This window comes from Schistocerca cancellata, chromosome 5, assembly GCF_023864275.1.
Source record: "Schistocerca cancellata isolate TAMUIC-IGC-003103 chromosome 5, iqSchCanc2.1, whole genome shotgun sequence".
Lineage (NCBI taxonomy): Eukaryota > Metazoa > Arthropoda > Insecta > Orthoptera > Acrididae > Schistocerca > Schistocerca cancellata.
The window spans coordinates 338,014,930-338,029,465 of record NC_064630.1 but is presented as its reverse complement, the minus strand read 5'-3'; the positions used below and the strand labels follow the sequence as shown (position 1 = coordinate 338,029,465).

Genomic DNA, 14,536 nt, shown 5'->3' with positions numbered 1-14,536 from the left:
TAGCATAATCTCTGTAGAACCTTACACGTACTTCATCTGGTCAAGCTGCCTTTCCAGTGTTAAGCAATTTAGCTTATTTTCTATTCTGCGATAGTTTGTCTAAATATCTGGCATATAGGCAGTCACAGGATGATTGAAAAGCGTGTTTTATTGCGGTCTTCCATGATCACAAAAAATTCGGAAGACCGAATTCAGAATTTTTGTCTTTTCTCTGTCGTCCTCCGTTTCAGTTACTTATCGTCATTGCTTGATTGAACAGATGATTACGACCGCTTACTGACTTTACTTAAGACTAATACTTCTTAGGATTTTTAGTTACATACTTCGGCACAACTTTTGCTTTTAATTCATTGAATGCGTGTTGAATCGCTCTCCTTACACACATTTTAGCTTCATTCGTCTCCTGTTAGTTGACCGGGCTTTGACCTCGGTTGTATGGAAAATGAAGCTCTCTTTGCTTTCACAGCAATATTCTAACATGGCTGATGAACCACGGTGGGTCTTTCCCATCTCTCATAACCTTGCTCGACGCATATTTGTCTAGGGCATAATTTACTACGCTTTTGAGTTTCACCCTGATGTGCTCCACATCTCTTTCTTCAGAGCTGAATATTTTATGATGACAACTCAAATTCTCTACAATTTGTGCCCAGTCACTTTTGCGCTCTGTTAAGGATGATCTGTGGCTTAGGCAGCTCGTTGTTTATGAGACTCTATGTTCTTGTGGTAAACCATACACCACTCTATTCGTACCGTTGAGGAAAGGTGTCCTCCCAGTCGAACAGCTAGCGAAAACATTGCCTAAATGTTCTTTGATATCATTGGCTATGTGTTTGAGGCCTCCCATGTCTTCAATTTCGTGCAAGAAACGGAAGCGCTTGGTGCTCGAGACACCACTGGACAATCCAAAAGAGCTACTTGCCTGTTTGTCAGTATAAATGGACGTTATTCTCAGCACCCAGCAAACTAAAATAATATTCGCCATGCGGCAGTTACAGCATCGTGTCTGTATATCACTGGCATCAAAACATTCATGGGCCGCTAGCAGGTCAATGGAGCACCTGTGACATTTTTATCATCTCTAAACACTCTAAAATTTTGTGTACGTAATCGTTTAATGCCCTGTATATGTAGATGTCGTTTTATCATTTAGGAAAAAGTTGTGGCAAGGTCTAATAGGACCAAATTGCTGAGGTGCTGAGGTCATCGGTCCCTTGGCCTACATACCACTGAATATAACTTAAACTAACTTACGCTATGGACAACACACACGCACACACACACACACACACACACACACACACACACACACACATGCCCGAAGGAGGACTCGAACCTCCGACGCGGCCATCACTTATGACATGTGAAGAGTATCAGTCGTGGCTGTACAGAGCAATATGTCTTTCTTACACCGTAACTGTACATCAGCTTTATAATTCTACGAAGTTTACCATTCCAGAACGTAAATAAAAATTATCGGTTCGTTGATAGGGCTCCCGCAAAGGGTATTATCAAGATTTATCATTCGTGAAAAGAAACCTTATAAAACGGACTCATCCTCAAATGACTGTTTTATATTGGGCTCAAGGGTGATTAGAAATATGAATAAAAGTGAATTAGAATGTGGTCGTTAGAGGTCGGAGATGAATGAGGAAAGACATCGGGCGCGGATTAATCTGAGACGCCATGTCTTCATACTCGTAAAACAGTTCAATCTACAGAACCGTCTGAGCGAGCAGCCAAAACTTTCCTCTACCTTCGCCCATCTGGGGTATGGGAGCGGGAGTGTTTACTGATAGAAGATGCGTCAAGCTGTGACAGCTGGGTCGTAGAATTATGAGGATGTATACTGTGACGCATAGTGACTCCATTATCACTTTATGCTGGACAGTGGTGTCGTAAATTGAAGACAGCAGCTTCTGTTTAATTACTAATGAACTAGCTGTTTCCCACTACAGCGCTCACATATCAGTAGTTCTGCTATGACGAGTGATGGTGAGTAATTACGCTGCTGTACATTCAATAACGTCAGCTGCACTCATGTATCTATCTGTTTGGCTTAGCAGAGTTCGTGGTGTGACTGCCGCAAGTTACGCTCTGGCGGCACATGCGGTATCGCTGCCGAGCGATGCGTCTATGCATGATACAACTGAAGTAAGCTGTACATTATACAACGTGTATATTACGCAAGAAATTTAACGATTTTTAACATGATTTGTCCTCGTTGATGTACTAAAAAGATGTTTCATTCCTCACTTCTCCCTCTCAGCGGTAACTTAACGTTCTTCCTCAGGGTCCTGTTTATCTCCATACATACCAGATTCCACTGAAATTTTTTCAGCGGCTTGGACGCGAAAGCGTTACAGACACACTTACTTTCGCATTCATGATGTTGTTATGGAAGTATGGTTTAAACTCTTTGAGGTTTGTGTAAACATTATACTACGTTGAATCGTGTTATGTAGAACAGAACATACCAGTCAATAAAAGAATTTTCAGAAACACAATAAAGTTCAAACGTCAAATCTTTTTCAATGAGTGAACATGTTGCTCTAATTTGAGCTATATCCTTCAACTAAATTAATATCTTGTACTACACACTTCATTAAGTAGCCTACGTCCTTCCTCAGCGTTCAAGCTATCTCCGTCATAGATTTCAGCTGTTTAGTCATGAAGTGGTAACAGATAACACACTTCCATATTTATAATATTAGTATGGGTATTCAACGGAACAAACTTATGTTTTGGCAAGCAAAGTTAGCGCATAGGAAAATACCGGAAATACTGACCAACGTGCTCAACATTTAAAGAAGAAAATGGAATGAATGTAAGTGTGAACTGACATTTAGGTAAAGGCATTCCGCCTAATGGGCATCATCGACGCATTGTCCTACTACGTCTCGTGGCTTATTAGTTAATACCTCTGCAGATTGGATTTGTGTATGTGGTTTAGTATTTTAGGACACAAATAGTTTACGGAACCATCAGTATCGCCAAAAAGGTGGCTACCTTGTCAAGCAGCATTAAGAAAGAGGACCTGTCGTTAGTGTTACTCGCTACGTCCATTGTGTCATAAATCACATGCATCTGAAACCGACGGAGCGTGACCCACTGTTCATCGTGCCATTCTCTGTTTCCCACTGCCTAGAACGCTTTCCGTATCAGCTCCACACAGCGGCCCTGGTCTGAAGTGTTTTAGGGAATCAGAGGGAACCAAAATCTGAATTGCTGGGCGAAGGATTGAACCCCGAGTCCTAAACCACCGCGCCACCTCACATGCTGGTCCAAAAGAAGGCACACGTTTCTTCAGCGTAGCACAAGTCACTTAAGTCTAATGGAATGTCGCGTGATAGTTATTAAATTTCTGCATGTAATTACAAATGACAAAGAGGAACTCAGAGTTCTCACATTAGATTTGTAGCAGGACATTAGCAGGCGAACATTTCTCAATCTTTAACTGTGTCCTACGGATTTCAAGTTTCAACGTACTCGATCACTTCAGTTCCAGAGAACAAACAGTTTCTTTCCGCTCTTGGACGGAGGACAAAAATGGTGGAGATTCTATACACACTAGGGGAGCTACGTGCAAAATTTTTTCGAGGAGTCGAAGAAAAGATTGCGGTCTCGTATGGATTCAATTGGGACCTATGCAGAAGGCGACCACCAGTAACTAAAAATATTTGCTTAATGTACAAATTCGCAGCATAGTCTCGTTTCCTGGTTTCTAAACTTGAATGTGACGTTTTACACCCAGCGCAGATTCAAATTTGTAGTAAAATGCTCGCCATTTGTCACTGACATAGCGAGCTGAACTTTTCATCTGATAAGAAGAAATTTACGCCAGGTGTCAGGTAATTAAAAGTGAAAACTGACTACGATAAAAGCATACAATACTATGCGCATGCGAAGAAAGATGAAGCACCCAGAAGACATGGTGAGATGCCAATAAAGCTTCGTACCCGCACACCAATTTGTGGGTACGTAAATAATCAGAGTTTCAGTTCTCTGTGACCGGTAGAACGGCATGGAGAATACATTAGGTTTTTCGTGTTTAGTGTTGTTATCAGGGCTGTTGGGGTAAGTGAGAGGCGCGAACAGTGTGATATGTTGAGTGATCACTGCGAAGAACACTGAGGTGCCTGGTGCTCATAGGGGGCAGCGTTACAGCACTTGACAGAGGTTTCAAAGCGGCTCCCTTGTGGGTCTTCATTTGGCCGGCTGGTCGAATCACACGATATCCAAATATGTAGGTCTTTAGGATGTGACAGTGGCCCAGTATTGGACTGTATGGGAGCGTGAGGGCAGACATTACTGTCATCTAGATTCCAGTCGGCCACATCTGACTACTACTAGGAAGCATCGCCGTATTGTGCTCCAGTCATGTCGTACCCTTTCACAACTGCTCCTGCAGTTGGAAGGAAGGAATAATGAAGATAAGAGTAAAACCTCCTATCGACAGCGCGGTAATTAGTGAAGGAGCACAAGTCCGAACTGCGACAGGATGGGGAAAAATCGACCGTGCCCTTTTCAGAGAACCCATCCCGGTTTTTATCTGGGGCGATTTAGGGAAATCACGGAAAACCTAAATCTGGATAGGCGGACAAGGATTTTAACTGTCGTCCTTACGAACGCGAGTGCAGTGTACCTACCACCCTACTGTCATCTGCTCTGTTTGTCGGAGACTAGCAGCACCCGGGTTACAAATTACTGTCCCATACGTAAGCTGCCGCTAAAAATAAAAGGAAAAAAAAGGACTGGGAAGCACAGATGGCTTATAAATGACGTCACATTGTGTCCAGCGGTGAAATGCCGTCCTGTACTACCCCGGATTATCATTGTCGGCGAGTGTGGCAGCAACTCGGGAAGAGGTCCCATCCTTTCCATGATTTGGAAAGGCACAACGCTGTTACTTCTGGCAACCTGACTTGGTGATGCATCGGATAAGACTTCAGGTCACGGCTGGTAGTCATTCAGGAATGTCTGACAATACTACGGCACGTCACCGACAGCCTGCGTCCTCCTGTGCTTCCTCACTGCTAAACTCTTTGTAAACGTGACTCGATTTAGTACTCACCGAAACATGACATACCCTCCGAACCCTGGAAGTTTCATCTCGTTTCCTCTTCCACTTCTGTGTGCCTGCCTTTCTTTCGCCAGGAAGTGTAGAAGTAGAAACCTTTCATTAAACATGGGCCCATAAACGAACTTTTTGCGAGCTAACTGCAAATTTGTGGTCACAATGTGCCACTTACTTCATTATAAAGTATTGTCCCAGTTACTACAAATGATCTGAAATGTAAACTTTCAGCTTAATTGATCATGTAACAGGGCACCAATTTCTCCCACAGCCCAAATTAACAAGAAATACAATACAACTTCTGAACGTTACGTGTTAGAAATTACTCTACGCTCTGTTAAGTGTCATTCCGCGTGTTGCCCTCGCATGTGGATACAATACTGTAATCGTCTCTACTGCTAGGAAGAGAATTTTGTCAAACATCCTCGTAACGGTTCGTAAATATTGACTTGCTGCTCCATTTCTTCATGTTAACGGGAGTGCTGAACATTTTATTTTTGAGATAACTCCAGACAGAAAAATCGAAAGGATCAAGCAGATCTTGCAGTTCAACATACCGACGCTACTCGGCCTCTTCATGCCATACCTATTCAAAATGGAACATACCTTCGCTTTAGATGTCATTTTGTTGAGCAACAAAATGCGCCAATGCCGGATCATGCATCTAAAATATTCCCAAACCACGTGCAATGGCTGAAATTTGAGCCGAAGAAGATGGGGACTTATTCGCATAGTTTACATTTAAAATACATTGATTCTTTCTAAAACACTAATTCAAACGGAAGTCATTAGCAGCTGACAGCCACAGATTGGCAATTATATCGCAAACTACTCGTTGCGGAACGGTGTTTACGAGCATCTTTTAACGTCCATTATCGTGTCCAATAAGGTAACTGACGTCATGATTGGTTGGTTTAATTGGGGGAGGGTCCAGACAGCGATGTCATCAGTCCCATCGGATTAAGGAAGGATGTCGGTCGTGCCCTTTCGAAGGAACCATCCCGGCATTTGCCTGAAGCGATTTAGGAAAACTTAAATTAGAATGGATGGATGCCTGTTTGAACCGTCTTCCTGCCACCTCACACGGTGACAGAAGTCATGGGATAGCGATGTTCACAAATACAGACGGCGGTAGTATCACATACATAGGGTATAAATGAGCAGTGATTTGGCGGAGCTGTCATTTGTACGCATGTGGCTCATGTGAAAAGATTTTCGAAGTGATTGTAGCCGCGCGATGGGAATTAACTTTGAACGCGAAATGTTGTTGGAGCTAGACGCATGGGACATTCCATTTGGAAATCTTCAGAGAATTCAGTAATTCCAGATCCACAGTGTAAAGAGTGTGCTGGGAGTACCAGATTTGAGGCATTACGCATCACCATGGACAACGCAGAGGCGGAAAGCTATCATTTAACGACTGAGAGCAGCGGTGTTTGCACATAGTTGTCAGTGCTAACAGACAAGTTACACTGCTTTGAACAAAATCATAAACACCAAGTGAATTAATCGCAGAAATCAATGTGAGAGGTTGTAACGCCGGAAATGCATATCCTTCAATTTCCGTCTATTGCACTGCAAATTTTTTTCCTTATTTTGTTACCTGAAGATATAACATTTCTGTGTCTTTGTATATTGTAATTGTTTTACTATTTGTATATATATGCATTTATGTCGATTTATAATTGGTTTTGTTTTGTGAATATTATTTGTATTTATACGCTGGGTCTGGCCTAGGGAAAACTATGCTATCGAACGAATATATCGATAGGTCGTGTGGAGAACCAAAGTGTTTAGGATCTTTGGTAGTGTTAACTCTGTCGCGTGGAGCGCGGGCAGAGGGGAGTCTGGCTGGAGGAGTGCGGTGGAGCAGGTGTGTTGTGTGACGCTCCGGCGAGTTGCCGCGCTTTCGGGGTTTGGCAGCATGTAATTGCGCTCGACTTGCTGTGTTAGTTTCTGACACGGTGTCGCGGACGGGAAGCATTAGCTGGCGCACATCAAGAGCCCGTTTCGCCTGGTGACCGCGTCGAGAAGAAGGCGCGCCAACATCCAGCTTCTGCAACAGCGACGGCCGACAATGAGTGACTGTCGCCACCTCCTCGATCGACGGCTTCAAACCTTCAATCAACCAACAAGGAAGACTGGAAGCACGTAAAGTTGTAGAACTGTATGGCAGACCTCAGCTTTTCAAACTGTTCCATTTGCATCACAAAAATACAGCAACGTAGCATGAATCTTTGTTGCTTATTGTCCCAAATGCATTACCAAGCAGGGTCCCTTCCTTTTCCGAAATGAACCCGAGTGTCTTTGAAATTCAGACGTCAGCATTAAAGGACAATCATTCCATTTCACTACTTTAATTTCAAAATACAGTTAAAGTATTCATAGCTGGCTACAATACTTAGATTACACAAGCACAAATTAAGAGTGCGAGTTTTGTTACCATATTTTAGCTTACCTGTGACTGCAGCTCAGCTTGGTACGCACTAAATTTTACTATTGTTAATTGTTCAGAATCATTTAATTCAAGTTCAAAGTTAAATCTCTTATTTCTAAATTGCGTAGATTCAAGTAGCTTTTGAAATGATTGTTGAGGTAGCCCAAGACTAACCTTATTTTACTGAATTTCGTAGTGCTTCAGAACCAAATCTCACGATTAATTTCAGTCACTAAATTAACTTTCAATTTTCCGGTTTTAATTAATTCTTTTGCTAAATTAAGTCAGAGTCTAGCGAAATGTATTACTTCTGATAAAACTTTCAGTTTTCACACTACACGTGTCAACCTTCAGTTGCCACGCTTCTAGTGCTAATTATAGGTGTAATAACCTTTCTTTTTCAGTTACTATAGTAATTGTCCTTAGGACTGGCGACCGTAATTTCCCCCAAATCTCAAATATCTAATTACCGGTAGTTAATTGTTAACGTAATGGCCGCACATGTACTTTCTTTATTAACTTTACCCCTTTCAAAATTAATTTCCACCAGTTTCATTTGCATTTTTCCTTTCATTTAGATGTAACCCTTTCCTCCATATTTACCGACAAGTTAACTTCGGTGACGATTGATTTTCCCAAATTTCCATTAGGTACACGCGGTTTAATTTTTCACTGTCATTAAGGTCGATAAGTGAGGGGGAGGTTACAGGGTACGATGAACGTGTCCGTTAGGACAGTGCGCCGAAATTTGGCGTTAAAGGGCTATGGCAACAGGAGATCGACGCGAGTGCCTTTGCTAACAGCACGACATTACTTTTAGGTCCTCTGCTGGACTCGTGACCACATCGGTTGTACCCTACACAATTACTGTGACCTGGTCAGATGAGTCTCATTTTCAGCTGGTAAGTGCTGATGGTAGGGTTCGAGAGTGGCGCAGATCTCACGAAGCCATGGATCCAAGTTGTCAATAAGGCACTATATTGGCTTCTGGTGACTCCACAATGGAGTTGGCTGTGTTTACATGGAATCAACTGGGTTTAGTGGTTCAACTGAACCGATCATTAACTAGAAATAGTTATGTTCGGCTACTTGGAGACCGTGTGCAGCTCTTCATGTACTTCGTGGTTCCAAACAACGATAGAATTTTTATGGATGACAATGCGCCATGTCACAGGGTCACAATTGTTCGTGATTGGTTTGAAGAACAGTTCGAACAAATGTAACTATGTAGCGATTCGAGTTTATGATTTAGTCGCCCAAATCGCCCGACATAAATTCTATCGCACATTTATGGGACATAATTGAGAGGTCGGTTCGTGCACAAGATCCTGCACAGGCAACAGTTTCGCAGATAGGATGGCTATAGAGACAGCATGGCTCGGTATTTCTGCAGGGGGCTGCCAGCGAATTGTCGAATCCATGCGACGACTAGTTTCAACACTATGCTGGGCAAAAGGAGGTCCGACACAATATTAGGAGGTATCCGATGATTTCTATTACCGCAGTGTGTATTCCCCAATGATAGTTACAGCTGTTAATTATGATATATATAAAGTGCGGGTTGCTTAAGGCTCACTTATCACTTCTCACGCTCCGCAATTTATAGTCTTTCGAGTTTTCTTTCCGAGTTATAGAGCCCATATCTTCCTTTGATTCTATCATCTATCTCTTATGCGGCTACGACTCCTGTTTTCCTCTGGGGTTCACCTCCATAACTTCTTTGTTACTAACATGCATTCGTACTAAATGGCCGTGCAGCTTCTATGATGATCCTTTCGCTTGCCATTATTATCTCATATCTTCATTTCTGATGTGATTTAGCCGTGAAACTCCAGCACTTTTGCCTGCAGTACAGCCATTTTCATTGATAGCAATTGCTGTCTCTCTCTTCTTCATATTTTCAAACTTCTAATACATATGATTTCTAGTGTTTTGTATATTTCAAGATTTTAAACATGGCTGAAACAGCAACTGTTGAAATTCTTCATGATAAATGATGACAGCCAAAACAGTTGTTAGTTCAGAGGCGAAGTACTGATGCTAAGCTGTGTTCGCATCGACCCTCTGTCCATAATCATGTTGTATAAATGGAGATGATGTTTTAACTACTGACGACGCCTTTGGCACAATTATTTTACGAATCTCCATTGCAGGATGCGATTTTAGTGTGTTTTACTTCTGATGAAGGTATATTTACGTATAACGAAACCGTGGTCAAGAATTTTAATAAATTTTTATCCTCAACCGTTTTGGCTATCGTCATTTACCGTGAAGTATTTTGTATATGATCATTTTAGTTTTATTTGTGATCTTATTACTCCAAATGTTTCAGTTTAACTGTCGAACAAGTTCACTACCTTGACATTTTTTAATTTTAAAATGTTTGCGTTCTTTCCTTTATCAGGTATAGTAAATGTTAAAAAAATAAGATTAAAATTCGTAGGCCCAGAGTGGTGGTTTTCGTCTCTACCCACGATCATATACTCTAATTTTACATGTGTTTATTTTGAAGCTTTATTAGTCATATTCTGAAAACGCTTTCCTTAGCTTATAGCTACAGGTATTCTCGGAAGTTATCACGTGGTAATCAGCGAAAAGGGAAAAATCTTCCACTGACATTCCCGTATGGTTACGTTTACTTCTCTGTATCTTTAAAACCTCTTCCTGATACATTTCAAGGTCTAAATGCAGTCGCCTATGTTACGGCCCGAATTTACTGATAAAAGCAGTTCCATTTCTTGCTCGTCAGGTTTATTATGTGAATGACTTCCTAAAACTGTAACTAGTGGCGGTAAATGACGCAGAACTTTCTTCGTAATATTTTAGTACTTACCCTTCAAACACAATTAATCACTTAGGAGTGATTAATGTTTTGTATTTTCCGTTATTGTACTTTTTACACTCGCTTTGTGATTAACAGTTCTTCAACACTTCTAGAAAATATTAACGCCAGAATTTAAGAACACATCTACTAACCACGACTTAAGTTTCTTCTGGTCTATCTACAATAATGTTGGAGCGCCTCTCAGGACAGTTAAGACCGCTATAGATGGTAAACCAATCTTGAAAATAAATTAAAATACTTTATATCTCACATAACCTTCTAGGCCTCACTTGAATATTAAAAACTGTGTGTGTATGTGTGTGTGTGTATTTCAGTTACAAAGTTAGTAAAATTAGTTTCGTAAATTAACTGACACATTGCACAATTAAGCGCACCCCAGCATACATGGTGACAAAATACAAGACCAGTTATAGAAAGCTCTTGGAAAAATTCTTGGAAAATATGAGTTTTCGAATATCGTGGTTTAGCGCTGCAAGCTTGAAGTTGTAGAATTTAAATGTGACGTACAGAATCAGCTTGCTCAGGTAGTACACGGCACTCGCGAACTCTCTCTCTCTCTCTCTCTCTCTCTCACAGACACACACACACACACACACACACACACACACACACACACACAAACTTACTAACGATCATATTAATTCCATTACTTGTTATACAGGACGTGCAAACTTGATTATTTCAAGGTCATACTGATTAGTTTTCAGTTTTGTAGTAAATCGGGATCTAATTTGAGTTCAAATCGCTCAGGTAATCACGCAGTTCAGGAACAAAGAGATACTGCAGGTCATCGCACTGCACCTGCACGCTGGTAAATCTTTCACTCACCGATAGGTATCTTCTCGGCAGGGGCGTGTCCGGAGAGCAGCGTCACGCACACCAGTGTGGCCGTCAGGCTGGAAGTCCTCACCCGCGCGCCCCTCATGGCTGCCCACCCCCTGGGCTTCCGCGTACGCAGCGAGGTTGCGGACGTGCAGGCCGGAGCACGCACCGAGCTCGCAGCGCAGCGCCGTGTGACGTCACGGCCGGGAGCGCAGCATCCACGCGCCCGCAGCACTCTGCGCCCGGCGCTGGACCAGCCGGCGAGGCCGGCCGCTCGCAGCCGAGCGCAGCCGACGGCGGCCGAGCGGACACGACAGGTGCCGTCTACGCACGATATCTCGTGCACAGAGCCATAATTTTGATTTCACCTGTCGCTTTATGAGAGTTATCGTTCTGGCAACAGCTAGGGCAGCACGTGCGTAAAGTGTCGTTTCTTGTGGCTCCCGTGCGACAGAAGATTAATTCGTATCGCAAATCTGAATGAGCGGTATAAAATACGAACGTTTGAAGGATTTATCTCGCCGTCCTCACTCTCTCTTCCATTAGCCTCATGGATTTCCGTATTCAGAGATTTTATTTCCCTATTCATTTATTCAGATATTTACCGTCACACGATTAATGTTCAGAAATAGGCTATTATCTGAGGAGCATCGTTTCAAATCGTATGAAGCATACAGATCGCATCTTACAGGAAGCGGAAAAAACGTTTCCTTTCCTAACCAAATGAAGCATGTCAAAATAACTCGACATCAGGACGTATATCATTACATTATGTTCCAAAATTATTCATGACTGAAATCGTTTCGCAACTCATGAAGCCACGATATTAATTTTTAAATTGCGCTTAATACGTTTTGAACAAGTTCACTGAACAAAACACTTTTTGGTGCAATTATATTTTCATATGATATGATTTTAAGGTTTCGTTTCAAATTGTTTGTAGAAAAAATTTGTGGTAAGTTCCTATGGGACCAAACGGAGATTCTAGTTCTCCCTCGGGCATGGGTGTGTGTGTTATCCTTAGCTTAAAACTGACTTGTGATCAAATAAGACAGAACGTAGAGAATTTCTAAAATCGTTGTGGAAAGTGGCAAGCAAACGACTATTCAAGTTGCTGTTTAAAATCTATGAGAACAGAGACAAATCGTCAAACGATTGGACAATTATCATGACACCGCCCCGAAGAAGCATGAGCAAATAAAAAAGAAAACCATAGCACTGTCAGTTGTACTGTTAATCGAACTATACAGAAGAATGAAAATTAAAATTGAGCTACCACACGACAACAATAAAATTGAAAGACCAACCATGAAGGGCACGGATTAGAAACTGGTGTATCTCAGGGACGTAGTCTTTCCCCCCTACTGTTCATTCGACTCATCAACAAAGAAATGTCGGAACTGAAAGGAGCTGGATTAAAATTCAGGGTGAAAGAATATCAATGATATGGTTCAGTTATGACATTGCTATCCTCAGTGAAAGTGATGAGGAATTACAGAAACTTTGTAATGAAACGAACTACCTTGTTAGCATGGAATATGGACTCAAAATAAATCAAAGAAAGATGAAAGTAAAGAGGAGTAGCAGAAAAGAGATTAAAAGTAGTCAACCCGAAGTAGACAATGTGGAGAACTGCTACTACCTTGGGAGAAAAATTATGTGTAATAGACGAAGCAAGAGTGATATAGGAATCAGACCAGTACAGGTAAAGAGGGCATTCCTGACTGAGTGAAGACTACTGGTATCTGACACTGGTCTTAGTTTGAGGAAGGAATTTCTGAGAAAGTTCGTCCTGAAGCATACACTGAGGTAACAAAAGTAATGGGATTCCTCCTGATATCGTGTCGGACATCCTTTTAGCCGACTTAGTGCAGCAACTCGACGTGGCATGGACTCAACAAGCCGTTGAAAGTCTCTTGTCTCGTATAAATATTGAGCCATACTGCCTCTACGGCCGTCCATAATTGCGAAATTGTGACTAGTGCAGGATTTCGTGAACGAACTGACCTCTCGATTAAATCCCATAAATGTCCGATGGCATTCATGTCGGGTGGTCTGGGTGGCCAAAGAATTCGCTCGAATCGTCCAGAATGCTCGGCAGAACAATTGCGAATAGTTGTGGCTCGGTGACACGTCATATTGTTTTCCACAAAAATTCCATCTTTCTTTTGAAACAATAAGTCCATGATTGGCTGCAGATGGTCTCCAACTAGCCGAACATAACAAGTTCCAGTCAAGAATCGGACCACAGGGCCCAGTCCATTTCGTGCTACCATTGTCTTTTTGACAACTTGGTTCCATTGCTGCGTGGGGTCTGCACCACACTCGAACCCTACCGTCAACCCTTACCAGCTAAAATCGGGACTCATCAGACCAGACTGTCTTCCAATCGCCTATTTACGGTCCAAATGATACGGTCACGAGCCCAGGAAAGGCGCTGTCGTGCTGTTAGCAATGGCACTCACGTCGGTCGCCTGCTGCCAAATCCCATTAACGCCAATTTTCGCCGCACTACCTTAACGAATACATTTGTCATGCGGTTTTCTCACGCAGTGTCGCTTCTCTGTTAGCACTGATAACTGTATGCAGTCGTCACTGCTCTCGGTCGTTAAGTGAAGGGCGTCGGCCAATCTCTTGTCCGTGGAATTTTGTATTATCGGCACACACTTGACACTGTGGATCTCGGAATACTGAATTCCCTAACGAGTTCCGAAATAAAATGTCCCATACGTGTATCTATGACTATCGTTTCATGTTCAAAGTCTATTAATTCACGTCGTGTGGCCGTAATCACGTCGGAAATAAATCTTTCCTCAAGAATCATCTGAGTACGAATGACAACTTCGCCAATGCACTTCCCTTCTATACGTTGTGAACGCTATGCTACCGCCATCTGTGTATGTGCACGTCATTATCCCACGTTTAGCGTTGTGTGGAAGTGAGCTATGGATCCTGAGAAAGCTATAAAAGAAGAGAATCGAAGCACTTGAGACGTAGGATTATAGAGGGATGTTCAAAATTAACTGAATGGACAAGAACAGGAATGAGGTCCTCCAAAGAATAGATGAGGAAAACAATGTGCAGAAAACGTTAACTGAAAGATAACGCAGGATGACAGGAAATATTAAGACATTATGTAATAAACTCTATGGTATTGGACCTATAAAGTGCAAAAACTGTTGGGGGAAAACGGGAAAATTCCCGCCTTATACCGGACACCGTTTGATAGTGTTGTTGCTATCTGGCTTCCCTTGTTTGAGTTGTGTTACAGCACTTATTTCTTTCATTCTTTTCGTCTCTAACCTTTACATATGTATTTTGCACAATCTGTCAGCAAAGCGCAAGGTTTCTGCCG

At 42.2% G+C, this 14,536-nt stretch overlaps 1 protein-coding gene across 2 annotated transcripts in view; it reads right to left on the bottom strand.

Annotated features, from left to right (window-relative positions):
- Positions 1-11,416, bottom strand: part of LOC126187579 (glutamate receptor 1-like) — a 417,690-nt gene extending 406,274 nt beyond the window's left edge. For both annotated transcript variants that reach the window (XM_049928746.1, XM_049928747.1), the window contains exon 1: positions 11,188-11,416. In XM_049928746.1, the coding sequence (XP_049784703.1) occupies positions 11,188-11,284 (97 nt within the window). In that variant the 5' untranslated portion in view covers positions 11,285-11,416. The remainder of the gene's footprint in view (positions 1-11,187) is intronic.
- Between the last annotated feature and the right edge of the window lie 3,120 nt (positions 11,417-14,536).